Genomic DNA, 25,041 nt, shown 5'->3' on the forward strand with positions numbered 1-25,041 from the left:
GAAGATAACCAAGTGAAACCGGAAAAGATTTCCGCCATTGATAATGACTATCGGTAATCAAAAAATGTCATCATTTATACAATGGTTATTCATCGGCAAAAATTTTTAATCGAACATATTAACATTCATACCATCACTTTTAACATCTATGTTATAACGGTTATGATGTCTGTCAAAAACTAACGCAAAGCCATAAACTTCTCTATGAAGAGCTTTTTCCCTTTGCGTTCAGTAAAAAAGAAAAAAGATCATAACAATAAGTTTCACCAAATAATAACAGTACATCAATATTTTATAAACGATCTATATGAAACAATCACAAAATTTTCAAATGCTCAAAAACTAGTTACAAGTGTAGCCTTAATAATGCATTTTGACTTAAAATGGATATCTCGATTGTGGTTTCGAAGATATAACGCTACAAAGTATAGTAAACGTATCTAAGTCTATAGAACTATGAATGGCGGCTAACAGCGATCTGACCTACATTTTTTCCAGGAAACGCGTGTGCTTGATTGTAACAATAGTAAAACGTCGTAGACGCTGTCTATCACTGCCAGCGCGATATTAACCAGGTTGTGATTGGTCAGTGATATGGTACGAGTGAGAGGTCCGATCGTAGGAGAGAGACAGCGATAGAGGATTATTGAAAAATTCGGTTCTACTCGAACGACGATATCTTAGCAACGGAGAGTCGGATCGAAATGAAACAAAAACCGTTTTGAAGGGGAAGGTTTACTCTTTCCGATGACATCGACTGGATTTGCAGATTTTCATTAGCTTTGTAACAGCAATTGTTTCAATTTTTACCAGTTTCAGTAGACACGTATATAAGATTTATTGAAATAAGCGTGTACATTTCTTGAAGCACGTGTGATGTTTTGAATCAATGCGTAATTACAATGTACAACTACGTGCATTTCGTAAATACTATTGGACAACGAGTGTTAAATTAAATACTTCGACGTATAGATGAAATTTCAGAAACAGCATAAGTGCTACACGCGCAATTGCGACCCTCCAAAAAAAAAAAAGAAAAAAGAATAATAGAAATAAAACGAAAAGTAAACGTATGAAAAAGATAAATCGGAAGTGCCAATGTAAAAAATGTAACGAACGTTGATCACAATAAAACCGAATATCACTTAACATTCGGAGCAGATAAAAAGATTGGTATTCAGGGAGAAGCGATGGAAAAAAGCTAAACTAAAACGAGGACGGAACGAGAGTGTTTGTCGCCGCAGGTTTTTATCGCAGCCGATTATCGGGATCACCTTTATGAAATCAGCGAACGAGTTGGGCGATGGTGCGAGGCTGCCCGGCCCGTAAACACCGTTCGATTAACGCCAATTCGCCAATTATTGCGCACACTGGCGCCGATTATCGGTCGAACGAACGCGTTTCAACATCGACTTCCGGTTTCACGGTGCGAGCAGATTTTTCGGGAATTGAGCCGTTCCGTGAGCGTCCTGTCGATATTTCGCGTGAATTACGGAAAGCCGTTCGCGAAACGACCGGATCGCGAAATGTTGCCGCAGAGATCGACGAAATTGCGAACGCGAGTGCGACGAATGCGAATCGGCAGATTGCGCGTCACCCGTTCCCCGTTCTCCAACCGACGAAGACTTTTCGAATGATTTTAATTTTACCGGATTATATTTGTCGAGCAGCGGTTCATTTTTTTTTCTCTTTCTGCCGATTTTACAGCGAAAATGTGATTAGTCGCTACACGAACGCGTCAGATTAGAGGAAATTCATAATTTTCGTTCTTACGTGTACGCGTGATCGTCCATCTTTTCCAGTTTGTACGATGGAATTGGTTTTTGGGAAATAGTGGTAAAGTTAGTGGCATACGTAACGTAAGTTGCGATGAAAGCTAACATCGTGGATTGTTTGGCTTCTTTACGCGCTTTTTCATACTTTTCAAATAGTTTATACGATATTTATTAGGTTGTCCGAAAAGTTTCTTTCGTTTCACAAGGTGATAATAGATGAACAACGATTTCTGTTTTATATTATTTTATTGAATTAGGTACGATCCATTTCGTTCTATTTCTATTATCACGTTCGTGCATAATTCAATAAACTAACATGAAACAAAAAACATTGTGCGTGTATTATTTCCTTTAAAACGAAAGAAACTTTTCGGACAACCTAATAAATGTAGAAGGAGTGAAATCCAATTGAAATTGACTCGCGTTTGGTTACTTTTAATTCCGTGATTAACGGACGATTCCTGAAACGACGCGATTAACTGTGTAATTTCTGTTACAATCTAGTTTCTCGACCAATGTTAAGAAATATAGTTACAGCGCAAAGAATTAATGACCTAATCGTAATAAATTTCGTTTAGTTGATATATATGGAAATGTTAATAATTAAAACGATTTCAGAATGTGGAATCTAAAATCGAAATACCAAATCGAATGATAATCACGATAACTTTTTGACTAGATGACTAACAGTACGAGATTGACAGACTCGTTCAAATAGCGCTCGCACACGAGAGAGAGAGAGGAATGATTAACGATCAATGATGCTTGCAAATGACGGTGCTTACGGCTGGAGATGCCATTTAATGTTCCCAATGACCACTCAGTAAGGCAATTTAGGCCTACGTAGGATTATTAACACCACGGCAACGCAAGATTCGTCATCTGGTCAAATGTTGAGTGAATCGTATTTTCCACGAAGGGGGAATAAAGTGTCGATGATAACGTAGTTACGTGAAAATGTTATAAATCGAAGAATACGTTGTAACGTTTACTTTGGGTGTCAAAATAAATATTTCTAAATTATCGATCTAAACTTAATCAATTTGTAAGAAAATACTTATGTTATAAGCAAATGATATTTAATGAGAAACTAAATTTTAAATAACTGAAAAGCTATTTCTTTCATATTTGATATTTTACTTCATAGCTGAGGTAATGCACGAAGATCGGATAAAGTAAAATCAGAGTTCAACTATTTTTTCTTATTGAAGCAATTAATATCTGGGAATCATGTGGAAATCATCGATCAAGTACAATTTATAATAATGCTATTGATCTTTTAAATATAATAAATTGACGAATAAGGTCAAAATATTAGTTCGAATATGTAAAGATTTGTTTAACTGCACTCGCTCTCTGTGATGGAATGGACTCGAATTGTAAATGTGAATTCTGCAAATGAACTCGATTCTTATATCTCAGCAGTCGATTCACATTTGTCTGATCGCTGCTGCATTTATATAAACCAAATTTAATTACTTTTCATAATCAGTAATTAACTACGTCAACAAATAATTAATTAATGAATGAATTAATAGCGAATTAATTAATAGCAATAATTAAACCAGTAATTAATTCCATACAAATTGCTAAACCGATGTTGTTATCCCAACACTAGGAAATGAAGAAATTTCTTAAACCTTATAATTTATCCAAACATTTACAAACACTGTATTCTACTAATTAACGGCGAACAAAACGAGTTAATTGAACTATCGTCAATTGAATAATTTAATCGAATTGAAGGCAAACCAAGCACAAAACGATCCCTTAAAAGGCTGAAGTTGAAACTACATTATCGTGCTTAAACAATTTCAATAAGGGGCAATAAAATTATTTCTACACTGAGAATTTTTATACGCGCGAGGCTTTCCGTGTACACGTACATCTACATATACGCACGCGTATACTTTCAAATCAATTTTTGAATAAATCTATTTCCACTGATTTCCTTTATCGACTAAACGAAGTGTCATATCAGAGACGAAAGTCGAAAGTTCTATGGAGAAATACAGTTTTGCCGAGTATAACCTAATAGTACAAAGAGTGTAATATCCTCTCATTTATGATATTTTCTCTTACTGAACTTAAAGTACACGATATTTTCTCAGTTTTTCGCTTTATACAAACAAATAGTGTCCACAGAGTACAAGTTTCATTATCCTGTGCAAAGAACGAGATTGAATTTCAAGATGTGAAATCCTGGCAGACTCGAACGCCGTATCCTGTTAGAGAAAAAAAAAAAAAAAAAGGAAAGAAGAAAAAAGAACGATTTAACCAAACCACGATCGCCTCGGTGAGCCAGAAAATCAATCAAACCAGAGCCACAAGCTTCGGCCGGCCGAACAAGTTTATTAAACAACGAAATATGGAAATCATACGTCATTCGTGCAGCGCGATGATAATTATCAAGGATCATAAATCACGGGTAAACGACGTGAAACAGAATTTAAAAAAGTGAATCGAGAGGCGCGTTCGCGAGTTAAGATTAAGAGAGCCTTCGTCCCGAAAGACAGAGCGAAGCTGTGAGCAAAGCGGAGCGAAGCAGAGCCGAGTAGATGAGAGAGAAACGGAGATCGATATTTCGAAGCGAATCCAGTTTCCTGCGCTCGAATCACGGCATCGTTAAACTGTCGGAAGAGGTTCTTGAAATGCGATAAATCACGGTTCATAGAAATCAGAGCCTTAGGAAACTCGCGTCCGCCCGCTGTCGCTATTCCATGATATCTGTCACCATTCGCGGAAACGTTTTAGGCTGCGGAAATTACCGGAAATCCCTCTCTTTTGATTTGGTCATGCCGCGCGCGCTCGATCAACCCGCGCCATCTACAAACTCTCCCTCGAATAATACGTCTGACGGATATGGCGTTAAAAAATATCTTTCCCCGGAGCAAGCGTAAACCGAGCTTCGAGATACCACTACGTTTCGAGGGAGAAACAAAGATTTTTCTGGTTTCACTGCTATCCAGAACGTTGCCGATCAATGTCGAAGTTCTGTGAATTTTAGAATTTTATGGAACGGACAGTATGTACCAGTAGAATTTGTATTAATAGTAGTTGTGATTTTTGTTACTACAGTGGCGGGCAAAACAAAGTTTAAATACAAGGGGGAAATTTTTAGAGACAAATCCGGGAAAGCTACTTTAGCCACTGGCTTTGTAAGTTCCTCGATAGAACGTCTTCGATTGCATCCATAACAATTGCTTGTTCCTTAGTCGGGAATAACACGCTCCGCGTAAGAGTCTTCGTTGAATTTGTTGATTCGTTCAACTGAAAACTTCGTGTGTTTTGCGCTATCCACGAATGAAGCCAGCTGTTCACCAGGAAACATCGTCACTGTCTTTAATTATAATTAATTTGAAAATATATTCAAACAACTATATCGCGACAAACACTTGCGCAGCAAACCACACAAACTGTAACGGAACGATGCTCAGTTTACACGTCCGACTCGCTCGACGGCCTGACGGGACTCCTAGCCAGTATTATATTATAGGTATTTTATATATATTTGTATTCAACGGATATTTTAGCTGCAGCTGAATTATTAGCCGATATGAAACGTGACAACACAAAATTTAACTCTATCCTATTTGTACGAGTTATCCCGGATACGCTAGTAGCTAGGAAGATACGTGATCAAACGATTGGAAGCTGAGCTGGTTATACGTAAATTTCTCTTTATTTAAATACCGATAAATGTCATCTAGTGAAAAAAAAAGCGTTCTAAAAAAATTGAACTTTAAAAGATGAAAAATCATGCAAAACAAATACAAAGAAACGCGAGTCGAAAAACAAACTGCGAAATAGCAAACTCATTTTTCATTAAAAAGCTCCTCCCTAAAAATACGTTGAAATTATTTCAGAAATACCATCATCGTGGAATTAAAAAATTGGAAACCTTCGAAGATATAGCATTGAAACGCACCATTATTTAAATTGTCCAGATCTTTAACAGACGATTGATAATCATTTCTTCTATAATTTATGTAATCCAAATCTCTTTAAAAAAAAAAAAAATCATCGAAGACTGTTTAAACGTAACGTAAATGAAAAACTAACGTCGATTCACGAACGAATGAAAAATTCTTTAAATGTAGCGTAAATGGAAAACTAACGTCGATTCGCGAACGAATCAGGGATTACGCTAAAACGAAGCTGAAAGGACTGGGTGCCATACGGCCCGGGGAAAAACCGTTGTCAAAACGATGGCTCTTTGTCAAAGTCGTGGCGCGATAGGATTGCAGGAGGAAAGCGAACGATTCCCAAAACGGTGGCTGAAAAATACCTAACGATCCATAGAGGGTCCACGAGCGGCCATATCGTTGCCACGACCGCAGGAAATCCCACGCGGTGCCATACGGTCGCATCCACCTCGCATTTCCGTTTTGCATTTCAAATTCCCGCCGGGTTACGCTTACGCGATCGTAAGCGTGTAACTCGGAGACGATTGCGTTCATCGATCTCGGACAGTTTCCATTTGATATCATCCCAAATACTACGCGTACAAGCGTCTCGCGTCCTCCTTTTACTATTTTCTGCAGGCTGAAAGGCCGACTTAAATATATGACACTGCAAGATATCGTGAAAAATTTTCTTCCGGAAAATCAACTATCCTAACTTGAATTCTGGTTGGTTTCGATTCTACCGTATCGTCGATGAGATCCGACTGTAGTCGTTTAATCGATTAGCTCAAGTTGCGTTTGATTTTGGATTTGCGTGGCTAGAGAAACTGAATAATTGTCATCGATGGTAAAACAAAAAGTTTTATAGACAACGGGTGCGATAAGAATACTGTCAGTGAACATAATGAAGATCAAAGAGGAGTATACGCTTTTTGTATTTCGTTAAATTAATAATAATTATGTTACTGAAAATGATACATTTCTGAACTGCTAAATTGACCAAATCAAAAAAGGGTATGAAAAATCTCGTGTTAAGGACGTAAGACAAATGTGAAGGTAGCCTTAGGTAATATAGGACTGAAACGCAACGTGCAGTATTTTAAAGACGCTTTCCTATCAAGAACAGGGAATGTGGCTTATCGTTAGATCGCGGATTTTCATGCACTTATAGGAAGTTTGAAGATGCGAGTAAGTACAAGATCCACCCAATGTACAAAAATATATGAAATATCCAAAATAAAATACTCGTTGTAATATTCGGTAGATGTAAGAAATTCTATACGTACAATATCGATTTACAGAAAAATTCTCAGTCTTCTCATCCATGTGTTCCACCTGTAATCTTCAAGTACAAGCTTACGTCAATTCGACGAATTACCTTACGAAGACAAAAGAAAAATCAGCATCACTAATAGGACCGTTAACCGCAGTCCATCAGAACTAACCGCCAGAAGCATCCTCGGGCGAGAACCAACGATTCCCTAAATCTACAGATGTTGAACGACGTCTCGTCAAAGATCGGACAAGCATCGTTCCGAGGGCCGTTTCCACGCGATTAGGCAAAGCAACACTGGTTCCATCCGACGATACTCCAGCGGGGGAAAGGGCGCTAGATGGTGGACGATAAGCGAGACAACGGAAGTGGGAGGGACGAGGGTCAAAGAAGAGGACGCGAGAGGGTTGAGTGGGGCCAAAAGGCGGTTTGCGGTGGGATGCGGGAAGCGGCAATGAATTAATCGCCGTGAACAGTGCAAGCTCGGTCCAACCCCAACCAAAATCCCGTGCTGGCCCTGTGCACCCTTTCCCCCATTGCATCGTCCCGTAAAGCCTCCCTAAAATCCCTAATGCCGGCGACCGCAGCCACCGCCCTCCAACTCGCTCGTTTCGCTTCTACCATCAACGATCGTCCGCTATCTATGACGCCGTATTAACCGAGAAGAAACGCTGTCGTCCATCGTTGCTCGAATTTTTAATTTCACAGTGGACTGTTGCGGTCTGGCCAGCGTTTCTGCCTATTTGATTCATCGTCGAACGAAGATGCTTTAAGATCGTTGTTCGGTGGTGTGGCTGATTTCCAGGAGAGGAATCCAGCAGTCACTAAGTGGAAATTGAGGTTCTATAGCTGTCGCTGCGTTTCGCTTTAACCCCGACGTGATCTTTGAATTTTTCTATTTCGATCTTGCTCCCGTTTCATCGAATAGAAAGTAATCGCAATGTTCTGAGAGAATGTTTAGTATAACGTTGAAACGTATATAGGAATGTTTTCATATTTTTTGAAATCCGAGATATCTTTCGACCTATGAAAAAATACAGCAGCGCTAATGATCGCTTTTGCGTTCACCGAATCCAGGAACGTGTATCGCTGCTTGTAAGTAGACTGCCGACGTTTCTGCAATTTTATGTTTCTACGACGTAATGCCATTAAACAGATGGAACTTATACGTTCGTTTCATCCGCTGAATGTCATAATCGATGATAACTTTGGATGTTTTAAAGAGGTATACGAAAGGAGAATGGATGTTCGCAAAGTGGAACAAAACGTAGACAACTTACTACTTCGCACGTAATAAAAAGGACAGCAATATCAATGTTGCATAATTCAGTCGGTGACTTTATCTGACAAATGCGACGGGTCTTTAGCGTAAATCGTTTAAAATGCATCAGGTAAAAGGGACTGAGAAAGTTTTTCGCATGAAATAACGAGGATATAAGAGATTTTCATTGGCTTGAAGCATCGATCCATCAATCAAGCTTATTGAAGCCGAGAGTTGAATAGTAATTCAGGATTTCGTGTGACAAGCGACGTAAGTCCGTCACTAAGTCCGCTATTAAGTCTATCGGGATACTAAGGTGTAGATGAATGTTATCGAACACCTTAAATGCATTTTTACTGCGCGCGACTCTTGTACCATAACAGAGAATCAACTCAAAAAAAACATCTTTCCTTTTCTTTTTTCTTTCAGAAGATAAAGGTACAGCACGCTGTTCAAAAATGTTTCTGAAATTAAAACTTTAGTAGCTTTTGCGATGTATTAATTAAAAAATTTGTTATTGCACAAAACTAAAAAATTAAAAATAAGCTTATTGTTAATTCAAAATTATTCGCCAGCTTGAAAATAGGTTGCTGTTAATGTCCCTTGATTAAAAATGTATGAAACACATTTTACTTTAAAAATCTCAACATTTTCTCTTTAAAAAGAATAAAAGCGGTATTATTTACTACATAGAATAGCCATTCTATTTATGAAAAATACGTCCCTCTTTTAAAGAGAAAAGGTAATATTTGTTCTTTAAAAATTGAAATATATTTTCTTTAGAAGGAACAAAAGCAACTATTGTAACGTACAAAAAAACAGCAGTTTTACTACCGTACAACATATCCTTTGGAAAATTGTTTTAATAATACCCAATTATGAAACTTTTAGCCGGGAAAATAATTATATAAAATTTCAAGTGATTTTATGTCTTTTCGCGGCGGCAACAGGCACCCGTGAAACGTTTGCAAACAGCCATAGTGTTTCACCATCGACTATTTCACGGTAATTTTCTCATTACTTTGTGAAAGGGTAATGAACGAATGCCTCATGATTTTATACAGAAACCATTGACATTACTACCCAATGTGATATTATAGGAACTTTTTCTCGCGCTAATTTAATTTGCTGACGAGTCTGTCTAACTCGAATCTAAAATTTACTAATCGAATCTAAAATTATTAACGTTACTATCTCCTAAAATTTATTTGAAGTAGATCAAATTTAAAATTACCCAAAGTTCGAAGTGAGAAGCAATGTGAAATTGCAACGTTAATTGTAATTTGATTATACCCGACATTGCATTCACAAAGTAATTTAATATATCCATCTTCTAAGAATTTCTTCTCTAATACGTACCACCTCTCTCCATAGTCGAACGTTATACACGATGCATATTATATGTCAAGTAAATACGTACCAACACCGAAGAGCAACCAATGAGAAGCGAAATTTTGGGGACATACCTGCAACAGAATAAAAAAAAAAGAAGCTACGTTAGAATCGTGTGCTGCGTCTTGGTCTTATCGATAAGACTAAATCCTTTAGTCTATTTCCAACGAAATCCCCGCGTAGTGGCGATTCTACAAGGAAAGCCTTGTCTTTAATCCAATCTGCAATCGTATTTCAGATGCAGCCGGATGCTTTCGTTCGTCCTATCGCGGAAACAGCAATCGACATCAGGACTCTCTCGGTATTTCCATCGTTGCAAAGCCGGGCAATCTGGCCGAAACAAGCTCGCTGTTCCCAATGCGGCCCCGTTTCACCTCAAAATAATGTAAAGCTCAATTTAAGCCCGAGCCATTGCCAAACTTCCAACCTTAAGCGACGAGGATCGAACCAATGTTTTTCGGATCACGACTTCCTCGACTTTAGCCTCTCTCTATACCCGTCGTCTAATTTTCTTTTCTTCGCATCTGCTCGACTTCTTTCTTTTCTTCCGAACTTTCACGGAAAGGAACCTTAAGTGCATTTTTTTGTCGCGACTCGCGCGTGATGAGATAGAAGGTAATCAGGTTTTATGACACTGTCACGTTAATGTCAACGTATTGGAACGATACTTGATTATTCATTGAACATACTTATTTTGAAATTTTCAGCAAGGAATCTGTATGAATTGCTTTTCAAATATAAATAAATAGATATCGACGTTTAACACCGCGTAATCATGAAATTACAAACACTACGCAATTATTAGCGACGAGATTAAGTTTCGTATTTAGGAATGTATTTAGGTATAATGTATAATGATTAATTGTAGTCATTTTTATACGATAACATTGTATGTTTCTCTACATTTGCTTTCTACCAACGAAAAATGAATTTCATGTTACTTGATTCAGCATGTTAACGAAAATCTATTTCTAATATTTAGTTTTTCTTCTTATCAGAGCATCACGGAGAAGGGAAGATTGAAATTACATAAATCCCTAACCACGTGACAATCAATTTTTATTATAAAACTCGTGTTTTAACATTGCATCGAGGATTTGCCTAACATTCTTTCCATAATCGTTAAAGGAATCAAATTACTCATAGCACTGTGCAACCAATTTCTTCCAAACTATGCAATCTTTTCCTCGCATTTCTGATTCGCCTAATGAACTTCTCTACGATATCCGTTATTCTTGACGAATTAACGAAATACTAAAACAACGAAGCTCCGTATTTTTCCGCCGCCGACGTGAATTGTAAAAAAATCCACAACTAAACGAATCGTCAAGAAAGAACGAAACTCGGCGTAATTATTACGAAAGTTTCTGGCCGTCGTTTAATCGACGAGGAAACGTTAAAGAAGCACAGCTCGAAGCTTTCGAGGAGTACGACAGAGGCTGGAGCATGGGAAAAAGATTGAAAATCTTTCTCCTTGAAACGACGCGCGTAGGTAACATGGACTCGACCTATTTCGTGTCCATTCAAGCTACATCGAGCGTCTGTCTCGTTTCTCCTTGCCACGAATGCCCCGTCGCAGGTGAATGCATGCAAGGCTGCACCTCGCTATCTGCTATCTCCTATCAGCTATCTACTCCACTTGCATACTGGATTTAGAATAGTCGGATATGGCAAGGATCGAGGTTAAACACTTATTTCTAGAGCCACTTCCTCGCGCACGTCCTAGATCCATCCGCGATGTTATATTTTCGCCGGTTTCCTAAATCGTACGAGCTCGTGTTCCTTCGCTTCCAACGCTGTTGAAGCACCACGCGAATCACAACCGACGCGTTCAAATATTTTGTATGTACTAGCTAAGAGGTGGGAATTATTCAGCTTTGGATTATCCAGAATGATGGAATCTCGCGCGACGAATTCCCAACACTTGTACTTGCGCTCTTATCGCTCTGACACGTGTGAATATTAGCTCATTTCTAATTAATTTAATCGTACAGGATACATCCAGTAGTACGAATCTTCCGTACGATTTTATCATGTTGTCTAAAGAAAATTTACAAAACACATTTTATCCCTGAAAGATGATCTTCTTTCGATTACCTGCATTTGTCGTCTGATATGTTTCCGTAAATACTGTTAGAAAGGAGATGCAACTCATACTACATATTTTATCGTGTTAAATTTTCTCTTAATAATTTAATTGAATTATCAAAAGACGATGAAAACGTACATTTCGATTTTAACGAAATAACTGGTAAAGTAACACAAATCAAAGAGTAAACAGAAGATCCAAGTTGATGCGATAAACGAAATATCATGAGAGAGAAAAAGTGGCCAACATTTATCCTAATGGACAAAAGGAAAATTAATTCCTTTCTCCCTTTCTTTTATTCCTTCGAATTATCGAACACGTGATGTTCCCAAAAGGTAACGGAAAAAGCATCGAGAAGAAAGCTATTAGGAAAACAATTATAACACCTCTGCCAATCTATCAAACCAAGTAATTGTGGCTTAAGTCCCACTGACCTCTTCACGCGTTCCATCAACGTCCAAACGACGAAATTGCTATTTTCTCATCGACTCGATCAGAAAGCAGAAAAACCTGCTCACGTACGAAAATAGAGAATCAGAAATCCTTTTCGAAACAAACGTCACGCCAATATCGACCTTTCCCTTTGACCCTTTCCGCTTTCCACGTATTTTCAACCACCAAATTCTACCAAATTCTACGTCGATGGTTTATATTAATTGTCGCGTAGTTCGCAAGAAACAAACGTGCAAGTACATTTAACGTATCTTATCAAATCGAAAAATTCCACTATAATTATAGCACAGATCATTTATTTTATTACCTGTACCCTTTAAACGAAACCCTTTGATCAAAAGATAGTTTCCTATCTAAACGAGTAGAAAAAAGAAGTAATTGCTTCTGAAATAAACTTGCACGATTTTTGTACGCCGATACTTGTTCACGACAAAGATTTTATATTAAACTTTATCTTTGGGAAAGAAATACGTGCGAAATTCGTTTGAAGTAAAACGTATAATAAAAAAAAGAAAAAAAAAATAACCTTTGACCCACCCAATGTATGATAAAATAAAGATGAGAATCGTAAAAATAATTTCATCGTTACCCATATAGGATATTTTTCACACAATACGTTACATAATCGTATACACGATACATAGAGCGCAAAGTAAAACTAAACTGTTAGTGAACCACGGGCAAAGCGCACGCAGTTAATATTATTCGAAAAATATTTGTCAATCGCGCCTCGAAGACAACAAGCCGTGTTCACATGGTGAAACATTTAAATAAACCGCACGCAAACTGCAAAAGATGTCGCGTATTCTGGATGTTGCGCGATTTATATGTAAATTAGCTGGTTAGTTCTGCGCGCCATTTCGAGGTAATTTGGACGATCGCGCGCGATCAAATTGCCGGACGTACAGAACTCGTAATTGCACAAATCCAGACTCGTTAACTGTGTACACATGCCAATACACGAGGCATATTCGTTAAAATGTGGCTGCACATGCACCACCCATCATGACCCACCACCACCTGATGAAACTTTTTTAAACAAGTTATTGGTATACGCAGCTGCAACGTCACCGATGCAATTTCCCGCTGTCTAATTACGGATTTTGATAATAATCCAATGTTAATTCTGCTTACCGCGAAAGCACGCCCGATCGAAGTTTTATTGCATTTTCGCTGCTAATTTCGTGCGCTGCGTGTTGCGAGAACGTCCAAATTCGATCGTTACAAGCTATGAAGCTAACGAGTTGAAATTCGTCATTTTTACGTAGCATCATCTTCGTTCTAATACCTCCCCCTCCCCTTTTCTCTTGGATATTTTTATTTAAAATTTAGCGGCAATTTAAAAACGTTATTAAAATCCAAGGATAAACTTTGACACGTAATGAATTTTTATAGCACCATTTATCAACGAAACTCTCGTTTAATTCATTATGCGTTTGTTGCAATAATAACATGTGGTTATAAAAATATTCGCTAGAATTACCGTTAAACTGTTAATTCATTCTTGACACGAAAACGACGAAACGAGCTGATTATCATAACCCAATTTATCGTTATCAGATTCACTGTAGAAAAATAAATATTATTAGTATCCAGCTTCCAATTAACAACACGAATTCCTACCAACGTGGGCGTATCTAATTTTCCTCGCGATGGACGTTTATCAAACGCGATGTAAAGTATAATGCGGCCATTAAGCTACGAATTCTTCTGCATTTATGCAAAAATTTAAAGATGCCAACATACGAACGTGTATAAAATATGCAAAATAGAGAACTTTTGATACTTGTAGTCTACAAGCCAACCAAACACGATTCTAAATTCGTTGCACGAAAATACCATAAAAATATCCCATAAGAATTCGCAATCTAGTTATCATATTGTATGGCGTAATTTTCTTCGCGAGATAGCAGAAAGGGAAACAAAAGTGCCGGAATTCTTAGGATCTTTTGGAAAAAGCTCGCGACAAATAGCATTTTCGTTTCGAAAGTAGTCAACAAGCTGTATTGTTCGCCGTTTGCAAACGAGGCCATACGTAAACCAGACGAAGAGCAAGCTGAGAACAGAAGCGAAGCGAGAAGGAAGAAAGGGAGGGAGGAAGAGGAAAAGTAAGTTTCGAGGAAGCAGCGTGCGGAACTGCCGGCTGTACTGTCGTCTCCTAAGTTCCCCTGTTGTCCTTTGCCCCTTTCCGTCCCTTACAGGGTTTCTGCCGCTGCAAGTCTCGGCAAGTTTCGCGAAATGGAAGTTCGGTAAGCCAGCCGCCTTCGTGACGATACCCACGACAGTTCGTGAGAGATTCTGACGTTCGAAGCACGTGGATAAACATCGCGCAATTCCGCAAAAACTCGCGGATCGGTAACGACATACCGACTAAACGATTCTCCACGTCACGTCAGATCTGCCAACAAAATCGACACATATCGATGGGAACTAGATAACGGTACACGTTAGATACAAAGAACTTGCGAACGTAGTTGAATGACGTCGTCGCGCGATTACAGAATCTTTTCAAGCCATTTGCGAGGCTAATTTTATAATTGAAGCGTGTTCCATTTACCATTTCGAAACTGAAGAGAACTAAAGTCGTATCATTTTCTTTGCAACATCTCTGTTTTCCTTCGCTCAATCTGCAATGTTTGATCGTTATCGCGTAACAGTTTATACGACGTAACTTCAGCTATTGGTAGACGATAGAAAACACGGGAAACTATAAAAAATGTTACGCGGAGAAAACCTGAGCGAGATATATGTACCTACGTGGCACACACATATATATCATATGCATACGCCAATTAAATTCTGGAATTTTTACACAGCGTTTAATCGAAGTAAATTTCGATCGAAGTAGATATTCTGAAACGCGGCTATTTTTATAGGTAGTAACTTTCCATTCCATAGTATCAATTCGGAAATCTTCACAGCCTTCTAAAACGACTTTGGTAGAAAAGTACAGGCGTGTATCGATAGTCGAGGCAGCGGTTTCGAATATTTGCATACTTCAATAAATTCATAATTTCGTTACACGTCGTTGCATTCTTTCATCCTCTTCAGTAAAATCACGCGTGAAATACGGTACAACAGAATTTATTTCTGAGTTTTAAGTAAATTCACGCGAGATATATTACTAATACAAACGAACAAATGGCAACATGAGCACAGTGCAATAGAAACCAAGCGTACCGTGCGCCAGTTGGATTTGCCAGGTCGATTCGGCGGTACATTTCGACATAGAATGCGAGCAACGCGATCACTCAAACGGTTAATTCACCTTTTCACGTTACACAAGGCAGCTCGCGTGTTTGCAACGAAATCCATCTAGCCGTAACACCTCGACAAGCCTCGAAGGAACACAGAGACCATACACCGGTGAAGACGAAACGGCCAAAATTTCTCTACTTTTCCGCGACTCTCGTCGCCGTAGCGAACAATAAACCCATCAAGCGAAGCTGAAGCAGTTTCCACGAGAGACGCGCGCGCTACTTCGCACAAAAGGAGAGCCGTGACCGCGCGGAAACAGAATCCTCTCCGCGTGTTCAACTTTACACCAGTCGTACTACCGTTTTCTGCTTGCGGTTTCGTCGAGTTTCTCGCGTCAACGACCACGCGACTCGCATTCGAAATACCAAGAAGAAACTAGCCAACATTCAGCGAATGTACGAAGAGAAACGGGGAAAAAAGAAGAAGAGAAGGACGCGAAGGATAAGACAGAGAACGCGACAGGAAGTCGAGCATCCAAGAAAGCATTCCATGTACTTTTTCATGGGAAGTACGCTAACTCTCAAAAATACACCAACGCTTGTTTATTTTCGACAAGATGTGTTTCAGCCCTTTAAACGCGGCTGTCGTTAATCAACGATGTTGAAATTTTAATCGAGTTTGAAGCGTGGAAGTCGTTTATTGTTAGGTCCGTTTGAAGATTATACGCGAACAAAATCTTTAAATATGACGGTGTATATTTGCATCGGAGAGAGTTACAAAACGAGTATCATACAAGAGCTTTCGAATACGAATTGGTTACAGATTTTACCAATATGAACGTTACAGCGGCAAGTAAAATTTCCATATGTTTCGTATAACACGAAGAATATGAACGTAAAAATGTTCAACGGTAAGCGTAAATACGTTGGCGAACCGCTGCAAATAATAATTACTCGCGAATAACGCACAATACCGGTGAATGTTTGCGCGATGGAGTTTCCCCGGCAAATACTAATAAATAGTATTAATTTATAACGCATAACAGTCACCTCTTCGTACGTAGGCCCCGATAAATCGTATCAATTTCCAAATATCATTATTTGGAAAGCGATACGTACATTAACATTGCCAAATATGTAGCAGAGATTTGGAAAACGGTACCAAGCTAAGAGCTACGCGACCTGCAGTCCAGTTATACAATTTGTTTCGTCGATTAAACGTTTCTACGCCTAGAACCTGAAATATACGATTTTATACGACTTACCTATACTAATTCATGACTAATTTCTACGTCTCGGTAAAATTCCCGTGGTCGTTACTGTTGAAGGTCACCGCTTTTAAGAAAACTCTACATCTGGTCTTTTTAGCTTTCTAAAGCATTGAAGCCATCGACAGCGCACAGACAAAAGACCGCGACGAAGGCAGACCATAAACATTCGACAGGCGACGTTGGCTTCAGGGTTTTTCAGTTATAGAGTAACACTGCTAGCGTGCGGATCTGGACCAGCTCATATTGTTATTTCAATCTTTTTTGTACTTTTCACTTCCGTATTTCAAATATATTTTTCTACCTTATAATTTATCCACGCGTCTCTCTCATTATACATCTAACATTATACATCTATACTTCAACAGTTACGAATCAACCAAAGCGGCCGTTGATACTTGTGAACGATATTGTACGCTGGATACGTTCGTGTCATACTCGTGGCACGGAGTTGAACAACTTTCGTGTGAGATGGCAGCGCGGAAGTGAGAAGGCGGCTAGAAGAAACGAGAAAGAAACAGAGCCGAGGGAAAAGAAGTCGGCGTGGGGAAAAATGAGGCAAGAAGCTCTTCCGGGAAGTAGTTCCGTGAAAACAGAAAACTGGCGCGCGTAGACGTCGCCGAGCTTAGCGAGACGCCGCGATGTTTTGCCAGGATTCGGCCAGAGAAACGTGCACGCGAGCGCGAAGCGAGAAAACCGCGCGACGACGACAAGTTTCTGCAAAGAGGAAGCGAGCCACAAGCCATTGTGCGCTTGGCCGCGGGTCCGCCATGCGTACGAATTCGCGAAGAAAGCATTCTCTGTTTGGAACTGATTGTTGGTCGCGGACAATTCTTCGCGACCAGACCCGTTTACGCGGCAAAGAAAAACTTGATGGGGACGAATGGAAGCGACATGACTTCCGACGAAATCGACAAATTCCACGTAACTCCTGTTCCGCCAATGTCTACTCACTTGGATTCTATGTGTATTTCACTGGATTTTCTGGTTTCCTTTCTTCCGCCTCTTCTTCGTTTGTTTGTTGCTAGGGATTGAGCGAAATGTAACTCTTTCTGCCGTGGTGGAAACGCGAATGCTGACTTTACTTTAGGAGTAACGAACTTTTTGATCGAATCGATGAATCAGTTTTGGAACCTTGAGGAAAGCAGGAGCCGATCGTATTCGAATGACTGCTATGCCCGCGTATTAAAATTCTGCAATATTTTGCAAATGATTTTAAGTTAATGTTCTAGTCTTTTAATATCTTATACGCCTCCTTTAGGTAGCTTGGCATGTCCGCTCTTCCGTAGAAGCTGCAGAATAATATTTCAAATTGTTCAGCCTGCGTAATAATATCAAGAACAAAATAAACGTCGATAAATGTCAAAGAAAACTCGGCGCACGAACGACGATGTGATTCGCACAATACGTCGATATGTCAGACAGAACTGAAATACAACTTCAAAAGGCTACAAAGTTTGGATATAAAATCATCATAAATGACCATTTCCACGTCGATTTTACGATAAACCGTTCTAGAACTGAACGCGCGAAGCAAAACGGGGAATAGAGAGGAGAGACCAGCAAAGAAACCGATTGAATTCCGAAGAAATCAAGAGGCATATTCGCGTAACGAAGGAAGTTCGGCAGGGAAAGAGCTGTTAACAAATTTTTTTCAATTAAAACCTAGGAGAAGGAGCAGAACAAAAAAAGAGGAAAGGCGGAGAGAGAGAGAGAGAGAGAGAGAGGAGGGGGGAGAGAAAAACCGGGAAATCTCCCCGAGGGTTCCGTGAAATTGAGAGGAATCGAAGGTATATTTTCACAGACGATAAACTCGCGGCGAAATTTATTTGCGATTCTCGACGCTGCTCCACGCTCCATTAAATATTCTTGACTCGGGCCCGGCGTGTGCAACTCCGTGTATCTGAGAGATAAGCCCTGGGAATATTATACTTTTCCTCCAGCGAGAAACGCGGGTAACCGAATCAGCAGCAACGATTTTATTGGGGCATAATGCCGCTACACGCTCGCAATAACTGTAAACCACGAATTGGTAACGGCTTATTTATGCTAATCCGATTACTCGCCGCGGAACGGGACGCCGGAACGATATTACGTCGGTCGGCCGACGTAAAACTTTTGTAATTATGTTACCGGTAGACATCTTAATTCTTCGTGGCCCGCGAAAGGCAAAAAAAAAGAGAAAGAGAGAAAAGATAAAAAATCCTCCGGGGACTCTTTGGGTGAAGCATCGCGGCGATGAAATCTTATTTGCCTCGCTTTTGGCCTGGAAAATAGAAGTTCGCCCGGCCACTTTTAACAGGATGTTTTTGAAACTCTTTATGGAACGGTGTTGCCTTTCACCTGAATTTTTCTTCTATTTTGCTTTATACGATGCCACGATGGCCATGGAATTTATTGGCATTTTTTCGTTAAGCTGCGTATGATTTTTATAAAACTATAAATTCTGCAGAGAGAAAGCGAGCGAGCGGCAGAGAAAGAGAGAGAGAGAGAGAGAGAAAGTTATGAAAGAGGAAATTTATATTTGATGTTACTTTTTAACTTGCATTTGGTAAACTTTCATTCGTTAAATTACATATATTACTGTAAGCGTATTTTATGTGATTTATTCGAATCCCGATATTCCGAAATATTTATTAGCAGCTTATCGAATGTATTATTAATTATATCCCTAAATTCAATACCGAATACGCGTCAGAAATTAAATTAAAATACGTAGGTACATCCTATGATCAGACGCAAAATACATTATTCGATTTTAGCTTTATCTAGTAAACAAGCTACAAATACGTTCACTGAATCGTTGTAAATTTCTCAGAGAATATCATTTTTAGAAGCGTAATTTTCATAACTCATGGACATTGTTAAGATAATTATAATTTTATGCAACTATAAAAATTCTACAATTACGATAATCTTTCAAGTACAATATCCATTTAAGCTTTTACATCAACGTGAAACAATCTCGATAAAGTTGGATTTACAAAACGTACTACCAATTTATTAATTAACAAGCGAGTATATACTTCCAACGTAAAAATAAATATCCCTTTGCTGCACGGTTATCCCGCCTGGCTATTCCTATTTAGTATAAACTGTACCTTCCATCCCCCAACTCCGTTGTGAAGTCCACAAAAATGAAAGTAAAAAATAAAAAAGGAAACAGTCTGCCACTCCTATCTTTACTTTCTGCATCACTAACGGCCCATTAAAAAGCAAACACGAGCTGAAATACAATAACGAACGCAAATCGATGCAAAGGAAGAGGCCGCATCTTCGCGCCGATTAATCACTCGGAAATGGACAGAAACGGTCCCGGAGAAGCTTTTAGCCGTGGTTTTGATACGACACTGCAGAAATCCCAGTTCGCCGACGCATTAATATTTTACAGTTAGCCGGCTATCATAGTTTCTCCTAAAGCACGGTTGGGAAATTATTGCACCGCGACAGCAGCGTTATTATCGCCGTTCCCCGTGTCATCCGCCTCAAACATTCGTTCCACTTCAATGAAGACGACCTGTGCGATCAACACCGTCAACTTCGTTTCGTTGAACAAGAAGGGAAACGTTTTTTCAAAATCGTTAGACGTGAAACGTGTCGGTTGGACGAGGACAATACAGCGGCGGTCGCCTGTCATTATAATGTGTATTTACAGAGCCGTGCAAATGTGAGTATATATTGCGATAGCAGTGGCGTTGCAGGGCTGTATTATACCGTGTGTGTGTGTGTGTGTGTGTGTGTGTATGTGGTGTAAGTGTGCGTGCGTGGGTGTATGCAAGTCGAAGAGAGAGGGGAAAGGCGCGAGCGTAGCTACCGTAACACAGAATGGTTTGCTAAAGTGTAAACTATTATAATTATCCAGGAAACCACTGTCATTGCGAACAGCTTGCTACATTGTAGTCCTCGCAAACTTTGCTTGCCGCGATTCGGCTGTGAATATATCGGTTCCAGATGGCGTACAACAATCTGTCCTCTGCTCTTTCCTTGCTCACTGAAAAGAAAAACCTTCTCGTTTCTTTCAACTGTCCTTGACGTTTCGTTACTTGTATATCATTGTTGTTTACGAAAGTATTCGAATATTTTTAGAGATATTTTTAAGAATATGGGAACCGTTCGCAGGTCAAAGCGGGTAACTGAATTTTTTGGAATTTTTGAAATTTCCGTACCAGAACATTTGATCGACGTTTATTTATTATATAATTTCATCAATTTCCTTTACTGTTCGTTTTGTGGAGATAAACGTTTGACAAATAAGCAGCTCGTGTTACGAGACATTTTGAAATTCTATTAGCATCGGAATTAGGATCATAGTGGCATAGTCTGAAGCGAATCGGAAAATGTCTGTACATATGTAGAAGTTACAAGACACTTATTGCAACCGCATACTTCGCAAGGATCATCAAAGTGCTTGATCAACGAATTACTCGTTATTAATTGTAATTTTAATAAGCTACAATATTTTTAATGAAATTATCATAAATACTAAACACACGTTCGAGTTATTATTCTAGCTACTACGTATGGTATGTTTGCAATAAATATCTTGTAGCTTCTATATACATTTTCAGATTGGTTTCGTATTTGATCGAAATATAAAGATTAAAGGACCATTTCTGAGGTAAAATGTATTGACAGAATTTAGCTCGAGCAATAATTAAATGCTATCAACCGCGAATAGAAAATAGACATGTCAGAAATCAAGAGTATAAAGAATTCGTCGTCCAACAAAATGTTTTCAAACATTTTCAAACGCAGATTTACAAAAAAATGTAATCATGTATCATACACACCTTCGATTCAATTTTCTATGTTTAATCGTCTGATTCTTGGTCGTGCTATCTATCCTTTGTGGAATATCCTGTATATTCATCTTTGAATTTGTATAATCGAATTTACTATTTGCTTGCAATCGCATGGAAGCGGTTTGCTAACCAAAATTCGCTTCACAACCGAAAGTCATTATGTTACACGCTCCGTGTTTACGGTAGTGTATAATAGATATTTGAAATGCGTTTGCCTGATGAAATATGTATTGGCTAAATTGAATCTGAATAGTAATTAATAGCACAGAGATGTTGAAACAGAATAACATAACGTGCAACGTATCTATGATTTGACATAAAATTTCCATTAAGTCAGTGTATATAAAATATATATAATATGTCTTCTAAGTGATTAGAAATGTATATAAAATTTCTTAAAAGCTTTAGATTAACGCGTGAATATCATGCCTTAACCAGATTGGACCCTTCGATTTTGTTACTGTTCCGCCATCATTGCCGGATTAAAATCATCCTTCTCCTGTGTCCAAAGGTTAAAATTTGACCGACGTTCAATCGACTCGTTCGAACAGATACAAAAGAAACGAACGTTGAATGAAATGTCGATTAACATTAAATTGCTAAATGTAATGTTAATTGACAATGGGTCGAATTTAATTCGTACGATCTAAAATAGAAAAGTGAGTTATCTAACATACAAAGCATTAACAGCAATTAACAGTATTAAATTAAATATTAATTTTACCTTGAATAAAATAACACACGATTATTCGAATTAAGGTATATAACTAGATTTCTTTTTATTTTCGTTTACTTTGAATTTATGATAAATTTAAAAATGCATAAATTTATAGGGTGCATCCGTTATGCAAAAATATATAAAATATAGGTCCTGTTTCTTATGTTCTGTTCATGAATATGAATATGAATATGAATTTGCTTAAATACCTATGATCTATATACAACATATATACATTTTAAACAGAAGATGAAGGCTACTTTGAATATAAGAAATCTATGGATCAAACAGGTAATCGGGTTCACGGATAATTTGTAAGCAATTAATTTTGATGATCGTTGAATCTGATCCCAACAAATCGAATTTAATTCACTCGTGTCTAAGATTTAAAATGAACTTCGTTCGAAGCCTAGGAAAATTGTAATTTAATTAGTTACGCAGCTTTGATTACCTGAATACCTACGCACGGATCGTACGATCAATAGCGCTATATTGATTCTGTCATAATGATAGGAACGTACATTGAATCCGTCAGATGTATAGAATTAATACGATACATTGATATTACCATGGCAGCGGCTCAACAGCAGGTTCTTCACGGGCTTTAAAATGATTTCAACATAACAGCGATATAATTCGCGATGCATATAGGATCGAGCATAATGTACGTTGATATCACTTTTCAGGCCGATGATTACTGTGTAGCACGAAAGTGATATTACGACGATTAAATCGATTCGTTGGCAATGGTTTGACCATCAAACTTAATGAACTCGTCGTGTGGAACATCATCGACGCGGTATTTCGATACAGCAAAATGCATAGAATTATCTAGCCGTATCTATACTGCGTACGTTACAACTGATGGGAAATAGTTTAGATCGGCGCGATTGAAACTGTGTCCGATCGTGGTCCATATTTTGTTGTATTATTTACAACACGTTTCATTTTACACGAGTCAGTTTGGCAAGTACTACTTTTCTCTTTTTAGTGAGAATATTACGATTTGAAGAGAAAGTCCGGGAAAATAAATTTGTTAAAAAGGTTCTTGGAGAAAAGAATGTTTATCTTTCTTCACGATGACTGTTCCGTGCTATAGAAGAAATAATATCTATAATAATATCAAGAGATAAGACGTAATATGTTTTTAATTAGGACTTGTACTAAAGACGTAATATTTTTTTTTAATTAACATTTGTACTAAACTGCGTTATTCAATATGTCAAATTGTACTGATTCTCCTCCTCCCTCTCTCTCTCTTTCTCCAGTCGTTTCTTTAAAGAGAGAAATCACTTTACTACTTCAAATACTACTTTCGCCAGAAATTACATATCCCTAGTGGGAAACAAGTTTACGTTTTACCACATACGAAATTGTACTACATCTGTGCAACTTCCTGTTGCACAAACAGGTTTCGCGATATTACAATCGCGCCATTTCTACCAACGTCACAAGAATAGAGTTTCTCTACCGAAATGAGCTGAAATTCGTGAGTAAGCACATATCGAATTCGAATCCAGCCCCGGCAAAGCGAAGCTCGTGCTCCTAATTCAGCTGAAGGATTCGATCCGCGGCACATCTTCGACCTGGTTTCGGGTGCGCGCGGGCGCCTACTATCGTGCAGCCTCGTTATCGTCTACCTAATTTCAGAGTTAATTTAAGGCGCGACGATAGAGGGGCTGGCGCACGGCTGCGAGTTACTTGATATTCGCAATAAGGGAATGCCTCCCAACTATTCGTGGACTGTTTCGTATGCGGCCCTGGTTACGAAGGTAACCTAAGTACAGTTGCCTAACTTATATTGAAGATGTTTGGAAGCTTTCGAGTCTGAATTGCAGTGCCGCGCACGATGCGCCCCCGACCTCCACCACCAACATCGTCATCCTCGCTTTCGAACACGTACACGTCTCCTCATCCCCACCCCCTCCCATGAAAGCAGCCACCCACGTGCGAACGCGAGCATCCTCCCTAAGAAATATCCTCCGCACCTAGTTGGTTTCACGCGTGTGTAAAGACGACGCCGGAAGAAAGCCGGAATTTGTAGTCGACGCGCCGAGCTCACCTTCTGATTGCACGCGGAGCTCGCGCGCAGTTTCCCTGCTTGCGCCATTCTTCTACGAGCAAAAATAATTTTCGATCTCCGGCATTCTCCGAAGCAGATTCATCCACGGTAAACATCGTGGAACACAGATAAAAGTTTTATTCTGACTGCATTTGGCCCGTATAAATGCGAGGGCAGTGCGCATGTCTTGGTTCTGTGGGAGAGAGCGAGACGATAGTTTCGTAGAAACGTTTCGGGAATGTCGATTTCCGAGGATCAGTAATTCGTATCGTCGATGCGAGGAAAAGTCAAAATCAGGGATTTCACGAGCTTCCTCTTAATTCCTTGCAGATCCGAGCGTGTGATCGGACCTCAGTTTACGCAAATCCATACTTTCGTCGAAACGATTCGTTTCGTCTACTAAATGTCGCAACGTGCGCTTTACTTTGGATATTTTATATAATTTTTTATATTACGCGAATTCTGCAGATGTTCGCGCCTTTAAACGTTTCACGATCGCATAAACATCCGCGATCTACTTTTCTGTAGACCGTGGAATTTTATGCAGATTCACAGAGAGAAATTATTTCCATAGAAATTATGAGCAGTTTATATATTTCTATTTCAGTTTTACTTTAATGGTTTTATTTAGTACTTGAACTCGCACGTTCAATTCAAATTTCACTCGACTAAAAACAAGAAATAGAAAAGGGAAACTCTACTGATCATAAAAATTAAAAAACTAAATGCTTTCGTTCTGCTGTACTTCGCGAATCTACGCCTTCTTATTCATCAACCTGAGCGGCAAAGCGGCATATTCGCCAACCTGAGCGGCAGAGCGGCATATTTGCCAACCTGAGCGGCGGA

At 38.9% G+C, this 25,041-nt stretch overlaps 1 protein-coding gene across 13 annotated transcripts in view; it reads right to left on the reverse strand.

Annotated features, from left to right (window-relative positions):
* The window catches only part of LOC122565939 (E3 ubiquitin-protein ligase MIB1), a 674,113-nt gene that overhangs the window by 535,285 nt on the left and 113,787 nt on the right, over positions 1-25,041 (reverse strand). Inside the window, exon 10 of one of the 13 annotated variants that reach the window (XM_043722489.1) lies at positions 9,581-9,680. The exons of the other annotated variants lie outside the window; for them this stretch is intronic. Within the exon in view, the coding sequence (XP_043578424.1) occupies positions 9,596-9,680 (85 nt within the window). The 3' untranslated portion in view covers positions 9,581-9,595. Of the gene's footprint in view, positions 1-9,580; positions 9,681-25,041 lie in introns of those variants that run through there. 13 annotated transcript variants of the gene reach the window in all.

This window comes from Bombus pyrosoma, linkage group LG3 (assembly GCF_014825855.1).
Source record: "Bombus pyrosoma isolate SC7728 linkage group LG3, ASM1482585v1, whole genome shotgun sequence".
Lineage (NCBI taxonomy): Eukaryota > Metazoa > Arthropoda > Insecta > Hymenoptera > Apidae > Bombus > Bombus pyrosoma.